We start from the raw sequence: 16,877 nt of genomic DNA, 5'->3' as shown, positions 1-16,877 counted from the left end.
GATCATCTTTGTGTGCTTTCTGTTGCTGATTCATAGTGCTACTGCTTTGGGACCGTCAGGTTTCCAAACAGGACACATAGTAGGTATTCAATAAACGTCAATTTGTAGCAGTAATTTTCATCCCTTGAGGAGCATGCCCTTGCTACCCTCCATGAGTAAGGCAAATAAATGAATGGTAAAGATAAACGTGCCCTCGGCTTGCGGATTCCAACTCGCCCAGAGCGAGCTTTTCCTTCTATCAAGGTAACTTTTTTAAGTGACAGCGAGCACAACTTGTACCGAGCGCGGGGCAGGTTTGTCCTTTGTCCAATCATCTCCGAGATTTGAGGGTGGGGGAGGGGAAACTTCCCTAGACCTTCCCTGACCAGGAAGAGGGTGGGTTTAGGCTGAGCAGGGGCCGCCTCAGCCCGTCGTGAAGCCGCAGGATGCTTGGCACTCCAGGAAGCCAATAGGAGTGAAGAGGCCCGTTTGAATTGGCCAATGCCGCCGGGGAGGGGGCGGGGTTTGTGAGCCCTATAAAGGCTGCGGTCCGGCTAGCAAACAGCGGTGGAGGCTCTTGCAGCGGTCGCCGGCTCTGGGGTGCGGGGGTACTCTACGCTCCTCAGACCTGACCCTTTCAGCACTCCGCTCCCGCGCCAGCCTACCTCGCTCCTCGGCGCCATGACCACCACCACCACCTTCAAGGGCGTCGACCCCAACAGCAGGAATAGCTCCCGGTGAGGCTCGGGGGCTCGGGGACGGGAGGGCCGCTGCCCAGGGCGCCAGGCGGGTCTGTCGGCCGGTCGTTAGCGGTAACGTGCCCGGGGCGCTGCTCTCGCGCTTGGTCGGGCGGTGGGGCTCGGCCACCGGCTCCGCCTTTGTGCCGCCGGCGAACCTGAGGCGCCGGCCCCGCCCGATTCCTGCTCCTCTTCCATTCATTCCTCCCCCGGAGCTAGGGGCTGGGGAGGGCCGTGGCCGCTCGCGCTCGCAGCGCGGCGGGTTTTCGTTAGTCGGGATGTGCCGAGAGGGTTCGCTTTCTCCCTTTTGCGGCGTGGCTGGCTCGGCCGGCTCGGCCCCAGGGCGGTGGTCTTGGGCCCCGGGTGCCCGGGCAGCCCGCGGGGCACCTTGATCCGGCCCCATTGTCCCACCCCCGCCCACGCGCTCGTGCTTCTGGCCCGGGGCAGGTGGTGGCCCCGCGCCCGGCGTGGCGGTCAGATCCTGCAGCCGCAGCGATCGGTCCGGCGGGCTCCTACCCACTCGGGTCCGCCCGGCAGGTGGCATTTGTGTTCGGGCGGGGCTGGTCGTCGCGACCCTCACCCCTGTTCAGGACCCAGCCGTCAGCCCTCCGCGCAGTGCCTCCCCTCTGCTAACAAAGGAAAGACCCCCGCTCCTTCCCCTCCCGCGCCCACCTCCGAACGGGAGGGGGAGCGAGTCGTTCCGAGTGGGTTTTCTGCGCCCAGACCTTCGGACCTCGGTGTTTGCAACCCACCTCTTTCGCTTCCCCCTTTGACGTATGCAAAATGAGTTCACCTCTGGCCGAGATTCCCATGCCGGAGGAGGTTTCCTGTTCTTGGGCGGGGCCGGAGACATCCATTGTCTCTTACGTACTATCTCCACCTGCGTAGCCGGGGCCTTTCTGGCCACTCATGCCACTGCATTTGGGGAAGGGGGCCCTGGGCACGGTGTTTGGACTGGGGGGGGTCCCTTTTCCAAGCCCTTGCCTAACTTGGTGGAAGGGTTTGGATGCGGTGGTAGATGTCTACATTGTCTCGGCTAAGTGCATGCACGCTGTTCTTTAAGGTGGGATACAGGCATCTCAGGGATCCTGCTCAAGGCGTGGAGGAAGCTTGGATTCCACTTTTTCTGAGCATCTCTTCTTCATTGATCATGACCTGAAGTCATGTGTGGCCAGCCTTGGGGTCCTGGGCAAGTGGCACAAAGGGAGCCATTTTGTGGGGCTAAGAAGACAGCCGTGAAATAGCAGTGTCTCACAAGGGTTGGAGTCTTTGGGGACAAAAAGCAGGCCTCAGCAATGAGTCTTAGGAGGGAGTGTTGGAAATGACCTTCCTTTTCAACTCATTCCTTTCCCTTTCAAAATGTAGAAAAGAATGGGAAAGATTTAAAAAACTAAACTAGTGTGTTACTGGGAGGAAGGGGAACTTGAGTAGGATAGACCTACGAAAACACTGGTCACTCCCTCTTCTGTTGTCATCCTTCCAGTGAGATCATTTTTTTTCAGAGGACACTGGAACAAATTGAACCTTGGTTTTTCATTTTGTGCCATGAGGCCAACTTTATGCTGGTCATACTGTAGTGATTGGAATGTGAAAATTTACACATTATATTAAAAAATCTGAGGTTTTATCCTTTGGGGTTGAGTGCAGTTTAGTGCTTCATAAAGAATTTAAGTAACCAGGTCAAATGAATCCTCACACTAGCTTTTTGATTTGTATCTTTGAAATGTGAGACATAAATGACTTTTGGGTCTGCAAAATAAATGTTTTAATTCGCCTGTTGTCATCAATTTCCCTCCAATATTGTAATCTCAAGACTGTAGCATTGTCCTTTTATTTACTTCCTACCTTTCCTTCTTGTAGAATCTCACCTAATTCTCTTAAACTTCTTTTCTCCAGTAACATTTTCCTGGCTCCATAAACACATTATAAATTTAGTTTGATAAACTGAGGGAATGACCTGCAAAGATCATAGAGGAACTCTGGGACTTAAAGAGAGAAGAAAGAAAAAGTAATTATTTGAAAATTGCTATCTGCAGTACATGGACACATTTTTGTTGAGCCTCAGATGTGTAATCCTGATCTAGTCATATGCATAGTTCAGAAAAAACAGCAGGATCTTAAAAAATAAAATTGAAATAATTTCTGTCTTATGATCCAAATCCTTTGTTTGGGGATGTCTCGCTGTTACAAATGGGCTCTCCAACACTGACGTCATCGGAGTAGGTAGTACCTGCTATTGCAAGAGGAACACAGACCTTTAAAAAGTTGGGCCGGTCAGAGCTTTGACTTTCTTTTTAAGTTGGTGATTGGGTTCTAGTGTCTTTTTTTTTTTAAGGCCCCCCCAAAATTTTCCTGGCCCATTAGGGTTCTGAAGATTTTCATCTGGCTGAAATAATTCATGAGAATTTAATTATGATAGTAAGGAAAATCATTCTAATCTCTAGGGAATGAAGGGGATGACAGTGAAGCAAGTTAATGTTGTTTTTTGTTTTGGGATCTTAGTTCCCCAAACCGTGCCTCGTCCTGTGGAAGCGTGGAGCCCTAACCACTGGACCACCAGGTTATTCCCTGAAGCAAGTTAATTTTGATTATAGTATTTCAAGTGTCTGTTGATTTGAGGTACAAATGATAAAAACCTAGTCACTTCCAACTTTAACATAAGAGAATGACTATTAAGAATTTATAACATACCTTTATGATTTAAACAATTTAGTTAGCAAACCTAAAATTATCTAAGAGGTATGCCTGAACACATTTATCTTAATTCATATAATGAATTTAATCTAAGTGGATATTTAATATTTGAGACTTAGAAACAGTGGGGTTTTTAATGTTTTACATGTTATAAAAGCGGGTCTTCCCCGCCCCCACGGGGAAAATAATGAAATTTTAATTTAGTATAAATTGAGTACTGAATTTTACTATGGACACAGACACGAATATTAGATTTAGGGGAGGATGCTAGAGGACATATATAAGAAATAGCTTCAGTCTAAGGCTAGAAAACAAGAAAAGCAATCAAAGCACCAACCACATAGGTATGTAGTTTAAAGAGAAAAATGGCATTAGAGTGGTTCCCCTATTTCAGCACTTTGAGCACGTCTTATGTGCCTGTCAGGGGGAGAGGATTTGGGGTTTGGCCCCATCTCTGTCATTTAACTAATGCTGGGCAATTTATTTAGAACTTCTCAGGGCCTGACTTCGTTCTCTTAAAAAATGAGGCTATTTGCTGTACTAGACAGAGGAGAGCCAAGCCCAGCTGGCACCTGATTTTTACATTGATAAATGGTTGAAAAAGGCGAGAAGAAGAATCTTTCATGACTTGTGAAAAGGACATGAAAATCAAATTTCAGTGTCCAGAAATAAAGTTTTATTGGAACATAGCTGCACTCATTCGTTTCTGTGTTGTCTGTGGCTGCCTTTGTGCTACGTGATGGAGCTAAATAGTTGCAAAAGACCAAATGACCCACAAGCCAAAAATATTTACTATTTGGCCCTTTACAGAAAGAGCTGGTGACAAGGAGGGTGTCTAACATGCTTTCCTCTCAGTGTCCTACTTGTCATTCTTCAAGGTCATGGAGGGCTTCATGGAGGAGGTGGAGGTTTAAGAAATGGGCTGGATTTTGAAATAGTCGCCGAGCAAAGGGTGGAGAGTGCTCTGGGCAGTAGGAAATATGGGAGTAAATACTCCAAAGTGGAGATAAGCCAGAACAGTTCACAGAACAGTGAAGAAAGTGGCCTGACTGGGTTGGAGAAGATGGTAAGAACTAGATATGGTTGAGAGGCGAAGTTTATCCCGATTTCCTTGTGTTCTGCTTAGGTGTAACCAAGCCTACGTCTGAAAGTATTCTTGTACATATGTCTAATTATCTACTTAGGATAACTTCTGGAAGTAGAAACGCTGGTTCATATAAGATGCAAACTTAAACATTTGATACGTTTTATCAAAATGTTCTTTAGAAAGTTTGTGCAAATTTATATTCTCACACTTTAATTCATGCTGAAAATTGGCATTTTTTTCATCTTTACCAGCCTAATAATAAGCAAAAAATATATCCTTTTGTTTTAAATTTCATTTATTTGCTTGTGAATTTGAATTTTCAATGTTTAGACGTGATCCATATTTTTTAATTGTCTGTTTACCTTTTGTCCATTTTTCTCTCGATTTTTAAAATTATTTTTAAAAGCATTTATATTACCCTTTGTCAAATGTGTATTTTTGCCAAGTTTAATCTGTCCATTTTTCATGGTTTCTGGCTTTCATCTTGTGCTTAGAAGGAAAGCCCTTTTCTTCAAGACTAGGACTATATTCGTACATGTTTTCTTCCAATATTTTTGTCTTAGGCTTTAAATTGAAATATTTGACCTAGCTGGAATTTATTTTGGTAAATGAAGTGAGTTAAGAATATATATTTTGTTTCTTTAATCAAAATGACTAACCAGTTAACCCAACACAGTTCTCCCTACCAAACTAACTAAAATACTGCAGTGGTGGTCTTTTTTTCCCCCCCCCCGCACCGTGTGGCTTGCAGGATCTTAGGTCCCCAATCAGGGATCGAACCCATGCCCCCTGCAGTGGAAGTGCGGTTCCCCAGTGGTGGTCTTTTTGAGAGAGAACTTTGTCTTGACAGAGTCCTGAGGAGAAACTGACAAAACCCCCATTGTAGTAGAAGTTGATAACAGAAATCTCAGTAATTGATAAACCATATTTAAGAATCAGTAGATTTGAACAACTCAGTTAACAGGCTTTATCTGGTAGACAGATAGAATATTGGCAGATACACATTCTTTTCAAGCACATATAGAAGATTTACAAAACTGACCACATATCAAGCCATAAAGCACATCTTATCAAATTTCAAAGGAACATGTCACATAGACTTTGTTGTCTGTGTTGTAATGAAAAGCTGGAAATCAGTGAACTAGAAAGACCTTATGTTTGCAAACTTGCAGAGCTGAGTTTACAAATGACAATCGTATTTATTTGGAAACTTGGATGAAATGGACACCTTCCTAGAAAAATGTTTCTTACTCAAAATGGTTTAATAGAAAAACAGACCACTCTGATCACCAATAAAGGAAGTGAATCTGTAGTTAGAAAATCTTTCCATGAAACCATCTCCATTTTCTATGTTTTGAGTGGTGACAGGACAAATTCAATTGAGTTCTTCCACAGAGGGGATGAACTGGTCAACCTGTGTCAAGAAGATTTGGAAATGTGAATGTGCTGTATTTCCTTGTCAAACAAAAAAGCTGTAGATGGTATCTAAAGGTGCATGGATACACAGCATGCCGTGGAGCCCTAAACTTAATTTCTCATTGACTTTCTCCTTGTGGCTGATCAGTCATGATGATTAGTGAGAATAGCGAGGTACAAGTGTATAAACAGGGCTTGTGAGTCATGCTGAGACGGGAGAGACTATTACCAGCTTTCCTTGGGCTTCTAAATTGGTCAACTTTTATATGTATATTCTTCCATTTTAAAATTTTCGTTGAAGACAAAAATGGAACCTTTTTTTTTTGGCTACGCTATGGGGCATATGGGATCTTAGTTCCCTGACCAGGGATTGAACCCGAGTCCCCTGCATTGGAAGGTGGGTTCTTTACCACTGGACCACCGGGGAAGTCCCCCGAACAGTTTTTTTTTTTTAATAAATAACAAGATGTGCTTCTAAACTTCTTTGCAAATGTGTCCAGCTGAGCCTAGTAGACAACATGCATTAGGTTTCTGCCTTTTCCTGACATGGGATGCCGACCAGCCTGCCATGGGTGCTTTCAGGCCATTTGGGCTGCCTTGTGTGATGCGCAACCTCGCCACAGATACTACAGAGCGGGGTTTCGTACCTTAACATCCAACGCTGAATTTATACCACGATGAAATCAGTTCCTAATTTTCCCATTAGCAGCTCTCTTTTGTGTGTGTGGGGGGGGGGGGTGGGGGGGGGCGGTAGGTGGAAAGAGTGGTTGAGAGAAGTGAAAGGTGTTTGAAAACGTGTGCCAAGAAATGTTTTGATCTGATCTGAAATCGTTGTTTTGCCATCATTCCTAGGGTTCTGCGGCCTCCAGGTGGTGGATCCAATTTTTCATTAGGTTTTGATGAACCAGCAGAACAACCTGTGAGGCGGAACAAAATGGCCTCTAGCATCTTTGGGACACCTGAGGAAAATCCCCCTTCCTGGGCCAAGTCGGCAGGTACTGCCAGTATCCGTGATCCCTGGTCAAAGGGACGGACCCAGCAGAACCACCACAGCTGGTTTTGTGCTGATGAGTAAAATCTAGCTTAATCATGAGAGACAACAATTAAAGCTTGTTATGGGAGGAGAGACGGGGGCTAAGAAATGGGAAATGCTGGGAGTCTATGTAACGGATCAGAACACGGACAACCGTCAGACTGGGTTATTTAGCCCCGCAGTAGAATTTTTTTTTTTAATTAATTAATTAATTAATTTATTTTTGGCTGTGTTGGGTCTTCGTTTCTGTGCGAGGGCTTTCTCTAGTTGTGGCAAGCGGGGGCCACTCTTCATTGCGGTGCGCGGGCCTCTACTATCGCGGCCTCTCTTGTTGCGGAGCACAGGCTCCAGACGCGCAGGCTTAGTAGTTGTGGCTCACGGGCCTAGTTGCTCCGCGGCATGTGGGATCTTCCCAGACCAGGGCTCAAACCCGTGTCCCCTGCATTGGCAGGCAGATTCTCAACCACTGCGCCACCAGGGAAGCACCCCCCCCCCCCCACCTCCGCTGTAGAATTTTTAAGCCATCACTCCCTAACACTGTTAGCTCATGTTGTAGTATGAGACTAACTAATTAAATAGTGTTTTGCTTTAGGTCTTTCCATTGTATTCCTTAAGAAAGTATATTTTGATTCAGGTGCCAAGTCTTGTGGTGGCCGGGAAGATTCTGAGTCATCTGGACCCCAGAGAAGGAACTCTTCTGAAGCAAACCCTGGAGACTTCTTAGATCTGAAGGTCAGTGTGACAATATGGGGGGAAGGACAGGCTTTGAGGTTTATACAGTTTAGAAATTAATTCTAATTAATTTCTGGTGGTGCCCTGCGCCACCCCCATTGTACTGAGACCTGCCACTGGAGTTTTACGTAGAGGTAATTAGGAAAGGGACTAACCGTACTGGTGATGGAAGATTGACAGTCAGTCAGAAAGGTGAGTTCATGGGATCTTGGTCTGTTCGTATGTCTCTGCTACCATTAGGATTAGTCTCTGTCCTTCAGTACTGATTTTTGAAACTGGATCACTCGTACTTCCCGTGTACCTCACACATAGTAGCCTATCTGAGCTCAAGGACTGTTTTAGTTGTTGGCAAATGTTGCCCAGTTGTTTTGAGCTGAACTCCAGGAGGCTGTAGACCATGGCGTTACCATTCTTTGTCTGCAGGCCCGTGAGCCCCAGGTGTGCGTGTGGAAAGCCTGGTAGGATGTCCCCCTGAGTAGGGACCTCAGAGCAGATGGAGGCATCAGCCATCTGGGTGTGGGGAGACCTGCAGAAAGGCTTTGGAATTGATGGAGGCCCTTCAAAAGCTAGATTAGGAGCAGGGAGGGGGGAGTGGAAGGATAGGTTTACCAGTTTCCTGTTCTGATAAAAGATCCTCTGAAATGCTAATTGATAGTAGGTCATCAGCGTAAATGTTAAGGTTTTTTGGTGTTTTGGGCATGTTACTGGCACTGGGACAATTTGTCCAGCGGCATTTCTGTGTAGCATTGTCCCAGGTTGAATAAAGGTTGTTTACTGTAACGGCAGCGTGACCCTGAACTTGACTACATCAAAACAAAACTTCACATTTGGCTTCAAATAGACAGTAGCTTCTCTGAACTCTGATTGTCTTCTTTGTGTGTGGCAAAATTAAAATCTGAAGTAAACTGTTTTTTTCTTTTCCAGGGAGAAGGTGATGTTCATGGTGAGTACTTCTGAAAAAGTATCACAATTTCTGGTTCTGTAAATGTTAGAATAGACTGGAATTTGTATTCAAGTCGTGTTGTGGGGAAGGAGACTGGGGAGTGAACCTGGCTTTGCCCCGACTGCCAGCACCCTCTGGGTGGAGAGGAAAGCAAAATGAAACTGGCAAAGCTAGCAAGCGTGGCCACATTTGGTATCGGCCAGCAGTGAGAGCGATGCTAGAAACGTACTAGAAAGGAAAACCACTGGAAAATCCTTTAAGAACAGACGGAGGTTAATCAGGTTGGTATTTGTTACACTCAACGAGAGCTTTCTAGTAAAAGTCTCTAGCATTTCAAGTCAGCCCTCAGCATTTAATTTAGAAAATGTGTTTGATTTTATACTGAGGTGCTTACTCAGCACGACACTGGTAACCCTGTGATCTCGTGAATGATGACTTAGCGGGCCGGTGAAGTTTTCATTTAGCACCCATATCACCAATTACATGTGATGTAAATGAGGTGTAATCATTTATTTAATTATTTAAAACCTTTAAAGTACTCATTGGCACTTCTTCAACAAGTGCCAGAGAATTGCCGGTGCGTGTGACGAGAGGTTTACGCATGTCGGCCAGTAGCAATCAGGTTAAAGTTGACTCAGTGACATGCAGCCGTCACAGGGCGCTCTGATCTAGGAGGATGAAGCCGCTTCCTCAAGGCCTTTTTCTGCCATTACGTTTTGCGAGTCAGTCTTCCAGGGAAACAGAAATGCTTAACAAGAATCACACTCCTCTTCTGTCCTCTCATTGTTTCTTGTTGGGCGTGATGGGAGGAGCATCTTCTGAACCACTGTGAGCGGTACCTGGGTTTTCCCTCCACGGACAGGTGAGGTTCTCACTGGACTGAAGGTGTATTAGTTATTGCTCCTGTCCAACTTGTTCCATTTAAAAAGATTGTTCTAGAGGCAAAGAAAATCTAGGCTTTTTGATTCTGCTGCTTTTCGTATTCTGAAATACTTCCAATGTCACACCTTGTTTAGCAAGAATCAGCTGATCTTTCACTAATTTTGGCCAATGGATGTAATTAGAAATTTGAGGAGCCCAGAGAAGTGAGAGCCCTGAAGATAGGAAAAGATAAGTCATTTGCTAATAATTAATTGTCTCCCTCACCCCCGGCTCAGTGTTATAGATCCTTCAGGTGAATAGCACATGCAGTTGTATAGTGTACGTCCTTCCTTCTTTTTTAAATGATCATCAATTTTGCCACCTGATTATTCTGTGTTCCTGACTGCTGCTACTTTCAGCTCATTTGTCATAAAATGACAAGGGCATAATCGTTCGGGACAGGTCTGGTGAGGAAAGGTCGACCCCAGTTCTGTTGGCAGTTTCACTGCAAAGCCAAGCGGTTCTGCTCAGCTGAAATAAAACATATTTTGTTTGGATATATTGCCATCATCTTTTGGGTAATTAAACACAGGAGTGGCTACAGGGAGGACTTTGGAAATCTTGAAGAAAGAGGGAGAAGGTCCAGGAAGTTTATCTATTTTTTTAAAGTTTATTCATTTATTTATTTATTTTTGGCTGTGTTGGGTCTTCGTTGCTGCGCATGAGCTTTCTCCTGTTGCGGTGCGCGGGCTTCTCAGTGCGGTGGCTTCTCTTGTTGCAGAGCACGGGCTCTAGGTGCGCGGGCTTCAGTAGCTGTGGTACATGGGCTTAGTTGCTCCGTAGCGTGTGGGATCTTCCCGGACCAGGGCTCGAACCTGTGTCCCCTGCATTGGCAGATGGATTCTTAACCACTGCGCCGCTGGGGAAGTCCCTAGCGTTTTTTCTTTTGCAGTCACTCTTGACTTTGAGTCAATGGAAACTACCTGGTTAAGGATATATGCTTGTTGGGAATTTCACAAATCAGTCAGGGAATCAATCAAGCAATATCTAGGATATTGGATAATAATACACTAATTCTTAAGACTTTAATGTGGAAAGTGCCGGGTTAACATGATGGGAGTGACTGGGTTAATATATTACAAATCAGTAGCGGGGAGGTAGATTCTTTAATAAATGTCTGTACAGCTGGATAGTGTATGGTTTAAAAAAAAAATCAACCTCACCCATTAATCATGAAAATGTTAACATATAACAGGAATTTAAAAATATTTTTCACCCATCAGTTTGGCAAATATTAAGGTGAGATGGTTAGCAAGTGGTGGAAATGGAAAGATGTAGGGAGAGCATACTCTGACACGGGCAATGGGGTAGAACTTGTACAGCCACTGGGGAAGGTGGTGTGTAATCTGTTCAAGTTGAAGATGACAGCTCGCGTCCCCGTGGGCACACGTTCCAGAGTGTGCGCGTTACAGTTTCGGAATGGTTGGATTGGTTTCCATTTTTTGCTGTCGGTAGAGGCTTAATCATATATACTCTGTATATAATATAAAGCAATTAATTAAGCAAGGTGAATCATGACCATGTGTGTAAGTGGGGGTAAATGTCCAAAAGTTAAAAAAAAAATTGATATTATTTATGTTAAATACAACAAAAACACTTCTATGTAATTTGCTGGAAATAAAATACACAAAATGTACATGAAACAAATGGACTAGAGGACCGCACACAGCTAGTAGCAGGGCCTCTGTGTGTAGGGAGAGGAGACCCACGTGGAGGTGGGGTGGTGGTCAGGGACCTAGAGCTTGTAGTTGCGGCATGTGTGTGGGATCTAGTTCCCTGACCAGAGAGTGTGACGGGCCCCCTGCATTGGGGACGCGGAGTCTTAACCACTGGACCACCTGGAAAGACGGACCTAGAGCTTATCTCTAATGTTCTCGTTTAAAATATTTATGTCTTCATATATTTCTGTAATTTAGAAAAGAACGTACACAGAAAAAGATCTGGGGGCAAATATGGCAAAACATTAACAGTGGTGAATTCTGGATAGTGGCTGCCAGATGGTTGGTAATTGTTGGTTTCTTCTTTATAGCTCTAGGTATGGTCTGAACCATCCTCAAAAAAAAACCCCAAAAGCCAAAAAACGTAGACTCTTCATCTTCACTGGGAATAGTTATTAGCCTTAATTTCATTCTGTTTTCCTAGAAAACGTAGACACAGACTTGCAGGCCAGCCTGGGGCAGAGCGAGGAGAAGCCTGTGCCCGCTGCCCCTGTGCCCAGCCCAGTGGCACCGGCGCCCGTGCCATCCCGGAGAAACCCCCCTGGTGGCAAGTCCAGCCTCGTCCTGGGTTAGCTCCGTCTGCCCTGAACTCTGTCGTTTCGTTTCTTTGTTTTTTCCATGCTTGTGAACTGCACAACTTGAGCCTGACTGTACATGTTTTGGATTTGTTTCATTAAAAAAGAAGCACTTTATGTACTGCTGTCTTTTTTTTTTTTTGGAAGAACAGGTTCTCTGTCTGTCCTGATTCCTCTGGGTCTATAGGCCTTGGCATGAGTGTTTTCTAGTAGTAGATTGGAGGGAAAGCTTTGTGACACTTAGTACCGTGTTTTTAAGAACAGATAACTTGGTTTCAAATGTGTTAAAGGATCTTTTGTACTGAGGTTTTTAAAACCCTTTTCTTGTCAGCTTTACTAGGGTTTACCAAGCCTGGATCGGACAGACCAGTAAACAGTCCACAGGCGCTGTCCCTTCAGGCCCCCAAACAAGGTTGTCTTGATGCTGAACCTACCTGGTGTTGCCCTAACTTGTCAGTGCCCTTTGCGAAAAGCATCTTCCTGTGCCATATGGAGCGACAGAGGCCTGTGCCCCATGCCTTGCTGCCTGCAAAGCAAAAAAACAACTGCCTTTTATTTCTGAACCTTAAGAAATATTTAAGCCAGATACTAACTTGACTGGCTGAGCAAAGCCCGCTGCCCCCACGCAGAGGAAGGCTTCGCTGTACACTCAGACTGACCAATTCCAGGTGGTGAAGCAGGGGTGGGGACCACATGGAAGTGGGACTTCCTGGTGAAGGGATCCCCCCCCGCCCCCCCGGGGGCAGTGCTCTTCTTAGATAACTTGAAGCTGTGTGCATGATGCTGGTGCTTGACCATGAAAGAAAGTCTCATCCTTAAAACCTGTGTTGTACTTCACAATCCTGGACTGTTGCTTAAAGTAAACAATGTACAAATTTTGAAACACTGTGTCCTGTGTCATCTTTTTGAGATTGTTTCAGGAGCTCCACCTGCTTAGTTGCTTTTTTCTTTGTTACTATCAACCTTGTTGCCCAAAGATTTGATGAGCCATTAAAGTTAAAACACACTAAGGAAGGCCCAGAGAGAAGTGGGCTTCTCTCTAAAGAAAGCAGGTTTAAAGTCAGAGAGCATGAGTTCAGAATGCCAAAATGAAAATTAATGGCTATCTGGTAACAAAATACAGGAATAATATGGATAATTGGTATCCAAAATAATTATGAGCCAATACACTTTACACTCTTCTACCACCTACCCTCCTGTGCTGGGTGATAACATTCAAAATTTCAAGTCCTCTCATGCCTGTAGGGTGCTTCTCAATGGTGGGTGGTCAGAGAAGAAGGCCCCAAAGAAAGGAAGGGTCCACGTAGATAGAAGGGGACAGGGTCATCTGAGTCCTCTCAAGTGATACAGGAGACAGAAGATGGGAGAAAGCTCACTGGGTTCTAGGCAGAAAGTTCCAGATCAACATGCTATATTAAATGTCCAAATTGGGCACTGTAAATGGGCTTTCTAGGTCTAGCTGTGCTACTGACCAGCTGTGTTCCTTGGGCTTGTTATTTGGGAGCTCAGTTTCCTAACTTAAAAGTAAGACTTTTGAATGAGGTCACCTCTAAAAACCTTCCCATGACTGAAATGACTCAAACCTAGTGTGTAACCACCAGCTATTCTGACTTACTGGGCATCTCTTTGGGAAGAATAAGGGCGACCATAGGTTGTGGAGGTGTTAAGTGTTTCTCCCTTACTGTGTAAAGTATTTGCAAAATGGAGAATCAACAGCTGTGCTATGCAGTCTTTCCAGGTTCACTAAAACAGGTTAGCCCTACCAATCACCTGAGTTACGGTTTCTGTCATGACTTGAGAGAGAGGGAACCTGCACCCTTCTCTCTCAGTAATGGTGGAGCTCCTGGGCAAGAGAGGTCCCTGATTTGTGTCACAACTTGTAACTTGGCTTTAGTTTTTTATTCTGTGAAGGTAAGTGCCTAGCCTAAAGGTGTTCTACCAGTCATTTTGGTACTACTACAGATCTTAGAAAATTCTATGTAAACATGTTTGCTAAGGGTGTTGAATTCTCCACTTAGAAAGCTTAGGGTTTAGAAGATGAAGTTGAATGATCTTAAAATGATGACGATGGCAGAAGAATCAGCATTTTGTTGACAGTGTGGACTTTTTACACAGTTATGTGTCTTAAGTGGGTTGGTGTTTATTGCTAATGTCCATTCTACCTCTTTAGCATTTTAAAATTAGATCGCCAGGCTCCCCTTCCTAATGCTCTGTTCCATTGGGTTTAGAAGTATTGGGGTGCTGAGGTGGGGAACTACAGGAAGATGGGTCACTTACTCAAATCTGAATCTAGTTTGTAGGTAAATATATTTACATGTAGTCAGGAAATTGCGTGAAATCTACAAAAAGGAGAGCCAACAAAACTTAGCAATGCTCAGCATTTTCTAGAGGAGGATGGAACTGCCGATTCTAGAGACTTGTCAGTGCCACAAAACGGACAGCCCCGATTACCTGAGCCTGGTGGAAAATCGCCTCTTCCAGGTGGAACTGGACGTTTAAAGCAGGTGCTCCCATGTTTCAAGCCAACTCTGGTTTATGAATTCGTCTCTGAGGAGCTCTGCTCACACGAACCAGCTGTCTTCAGCAGATTCATTCACTTCAGACCGTTACTGGAGTCCCCGTGATTCGGGCCTTGGGTTGGTGCTGCCTTGACGGGGCGGAAGCTCTGCTCCGGGTCCCCACAAGCAAGGTGAGCAGGTATGGAGTCTCAGGTTTAAGGAGCTTGACTCCTTGTTAGACGACGCTTCCCAGTATTTAGGATAGTCCCTCTGTCGGGCCCCTGGAAGTTCTGCCCCGAGTAACGTTCGGGGTGAGCGAGGACGTCTGCTACAGCGTGGAGGGCGGCTGATGTGCACGTAGGTGCGTCCTCACACCAGAAAAGCAGCCCAAGCCATCGCCACGCCGGCCCCCCGCGAAACGGGGGAAGGCCTCGCGCTTCCGCGGGGCGGGGCTCCCCGGCGCCCATGCAAATCAGCCGCGGTCGGGCCCGCCCACCCCACGGCTCCGGAAGCTGCAGTCGCCTCGCCCAGCTCCGCGCGGCGGCTCCCGGGCGATGGCGATGAGGTTGGCTGCGCGGCGCGGGCGGCCCGTGCGGGTGCTGGTGGACATGGACGGCGTTCTGGCGGATTTCGAGGCCGGCCTCCTGCGGGGCTTCCGCCGAAGCTTCCCCGGGGAGCCGCACGTGCCGCTGCAGGAGCGCCGCGGCTTCCTCGCGTGCGAGCAGTACCGAGCCCTGCGCCCGGACCTGGCGGTAGGGAGTGTGTGGCGGGGGGCGGGGGGGATGGGAGGGGTGCAGCGCGGGGCCGCCCTGGAGCGGGGAGCCCCGACCCCGCAGGACACCCGGGAGCGGGGAGACCTCCCCTTGGGTCAGGACTGTCTCTGCTCCATGTCCAGTGACACCTTCCTGTTTAACAAAGCTCTCACTTCAATATCCACAGTTCACCTCGGGACTACAGTCTCGGGGAGTACTTACCCCTGGACAAAGTCCTCTACCTGAGACTGATTTGAGGGCCAAAGTCCACCAGGAACCTCACTTTGAGAGTCCTCGCTGGGGCTGGAGACGTCTGCTGGGGTCAGAGCCAGGACAGGAACACTGTTATCTTTCAGGACAAAGTGGCCAGTGTGTATGAAGCCCCAGGCTTTTTCCTAGACTTGGAGCCCATCCCTGGAGCCTTGGAAGCAATGCGGGAGATGAATGACATGCAGGAGTAAGGAAGGGCGGAGAGGGAGGGGGGTGGGGAGCAGGGGCTGGCACCACCCTGTCTAACCGCGCCCCCCCCCCCTGCAGCACCGAGGTCTTCATCTGCACCAGCCCTCTGATGAAGTATGACAACTGTGTACACGAGAAGGTGCGGCTGCCCCAGCACTTCACCCGAAGACTTAGGTTCCTAAGTCCTGATCTTTTCAAGAAAGCAGCAAAACAGAGAAAGTCGGGGGGGGGGGTGCGGGTAGAGGGGAGCCATATCTCTCATGAGCTGCTGTAGACAGACCCTCCCTCACACCTCCTTGCTCACTAGCCCTGAATTCAGGGGCACATCAGGCCCTACTGACCCACCTATGCCCACCTCACAGTACCGCTGGGTGGAGAAGCACCTGGGGCCCCGGTTTGTGGAGCGCATTATCTTGACGAGGGACAAGACGGTGGTCTTGGGGGACCTGCTCATTGATGACAAGGACACCATTCAAGGTGGGAGCCCTTTTCCCTAGCAACCTCCAGGCATCTAGCCTACTGGGATTAGGGAGAGGAAGTAAAAATAACCAGATTACAGAGTGTATCCCTGGCCTTTCTCCCATGTCCTGTCCCAGGCCAAGAGGAGACCCCAAGCTGGGAGCACATCTTGTTCACCTGCTGCCACAACCAGCACCTGGCCCTGCCTCCCCCACGGAGACGGCTGCTCTCCTGGAGGGACAACTGGAAGGAAATTATAGACAGCAAGCGGGGAGCCCTGCAGCGGGACCGAACCGGCCTGGGGCTGCCCCAGGAATAAGGCGAGGGGCCATGGCTGTGGACAGTAGCTGAAAGAAGGGAAGGCAGACCAGCAGGGAACCCGGGCAGAACTGAGCGACAGGGCAGCATCATGGCAATGACCCCTCAGCACTGTGCCAGCCACCTGAACCCTCCTGGCAGAGCTGGCATGGAAACATGGTGGGAAAATCAGGAACGTTTTTAATAAAACACTTTGGCTCACTGCTCTCTTAAGGCCTTTTATTTGGGGGAAGCAAAGGGACAGGAGCCCCACGGGGGCAGCTGGGACAGAGGCCGATGAGGAGGCCTTCGCCTCCCTCCCTCTCATCTCCTTAGTCCATTAGTTCCATAGTCTGCCCACCTCCACGTCCACCTGGAAACCATTCCTCTCGAATCTGCCTTTCCTTGGCCATGTAAGAGACCATCCTTGGGCTTCCCTGGTGGCGCAGTGGTTAAGAATCTGCCTGCCAGTGCAGGGGACACGGGTTCGATCCCTGGTCCGGGAAGATCCCACATGCCGCAGAGCAACTAAGCCCGTGCGCCACAACTACTGAGCCTGTGCTCTAGAGCCCGCAAG

General features: G+C 47.2%; 3 protein-coding genes and 1 long non-coding RNA gene across 5 annotated transcripts in view; 2 read left to right on the top strand and 2 right to left on the bottom strand.

Annotated features, from left to right (window-relative positions):
• Positions 1–527: 527 nt before the first annotated feature.
• On the top strand, positions 528–12,718 carry JPT1 (Jupiter microtubule associated homolog 1). Its single transcript, XM_036836101.1, has 5 exons — positions 528–716; positions 6,766–6,908; positions 7,581–7,678; positions 8,603–8,621; positions 11,685–12,718. Exons 1-5 carry the CDS (start codon positions 661–663, stop codon positions 11,831–11,833), a joined length of 465 nt encoding a protein of 154 aa, XP_036691996.1. The 5' UTR covers positions 528–660; the 3' UTR covers positions 11,834–12,718.
• LOC118886416 lies at positions 11,965–14,422 on the bottom strand. Its single transcript, XR_005017731.1, has 2 exons — positions 14,287–14,422; positions 11,965–13,217 (listed from the first exon to the last, which is right to left on the bottom strand). It is a non-coding gene; the product is annotated as an uncharacterized LOC118886416 (long non-coding RNA).
• On the top strand, positions 14,312–16,848 carry NT5C (5', 3'-nucleotidase, cytosolic). The gene is made up of 5 exons (XM_036836092.1): positions 14,312–15,085; positions 15,442–15,542; positions 15,623–15,683; positions 15,907–16,021; positions 16,141–16,848. Exons 1-5 carry the CDS (start codon positions 14,888–14,890, stop codon positions 16,320–16,322), a joined length of 657 nt encoding a protein of 218 aa, XP_036691987.1. The 5' UTR covers positions 14,312–14,887; the 3' UTR covers positions 16,323–16,848.
• The window catches only part of ARMC7 (armadillo repeat containing 7), a 31,567-nt gene continuing 29,781 nt past the window's right edge, over positions 15,092–16,877 (bottom strand). The window contains exon 6 of one of the 2 annotated variants that reach the window (XR_005017730.1): positions 15,092–15,401. The gene's annotated coding sequence lies outside the window, so the exon portion shown is untranslated. The remainder of the gene's footprint in view (positions 15,402–16,877) is intronic. The other variant, XR_005017729.1, reaches the window with a different exon arrangement.

Source organism: Balaenoptera musculus, chromosome 20 (genome assembly GCF_009873245.2).
Source record: "Balaenoptera musculus isolate JJ_BM4_2016_0621 chromosome 20, mBalMus1.pri.v3, whole genome shotgun sequence".
Classification (NCBI taxonomy): domain Eukaryota; kingdom Metazoa; phylum Chordata; class Mammalia; order Artiodactyla; family Balaenopteridae; genus Balaenoptera; species Balaenoptera musculus.
Note: the sequence above shows the minus strand (reverse complement) of the source record. Positions and strands in the feature narration are given on the sequence as shown.

Excerpts from the sequence above, each read along its gene's own strand:
- JPT1 (XM_036836101.1), top strand. The coding sequence starts at position 661 with ATGACCACCACCACCACCTTCAAGGGCGTCGACCCCAACAGCAGGAAT. Across the intron at positions 717-6,765 it reads AACAGCAGGAATAGCTCCCG|GGTTCTGCGGCCTCCAGGTG; the intron begins GTGAGGCTCGGG and ends CATCATTCCTAG. Across the intron at positions 6,909-7,580 it reads TTCCTGGGCCAAGTCGGCAG|GTGCCAAGTCTTGTGGTGGC; the intron begins GTACTGCCAGTA and ends ATTTTGATTCAG.
- NT5C (XM_036836092.1), top strand. The coding sequence starts at position 14,888 with ATGGCGATGAGGTTGGCTGCGCGGCGCGGGCGGCCCGTGCGGGTGCTG. Across the intron at positions 15,086-15,441 it reads CCCTGCGCCCGGACCTGGCG|GACAAAGTGGCCAGTGTGTA; the intron begins GTAGGGAGTGTG and ends GTTATCTTTCAG. Across the intron at positions 15,543-15,622 it reads GAGATGAATGACATGCAGGA|CACCGAGGTCTTCATCTGCA; the intron begins GTAAGGAAGGGC and ends CCCCCCCTGCAG.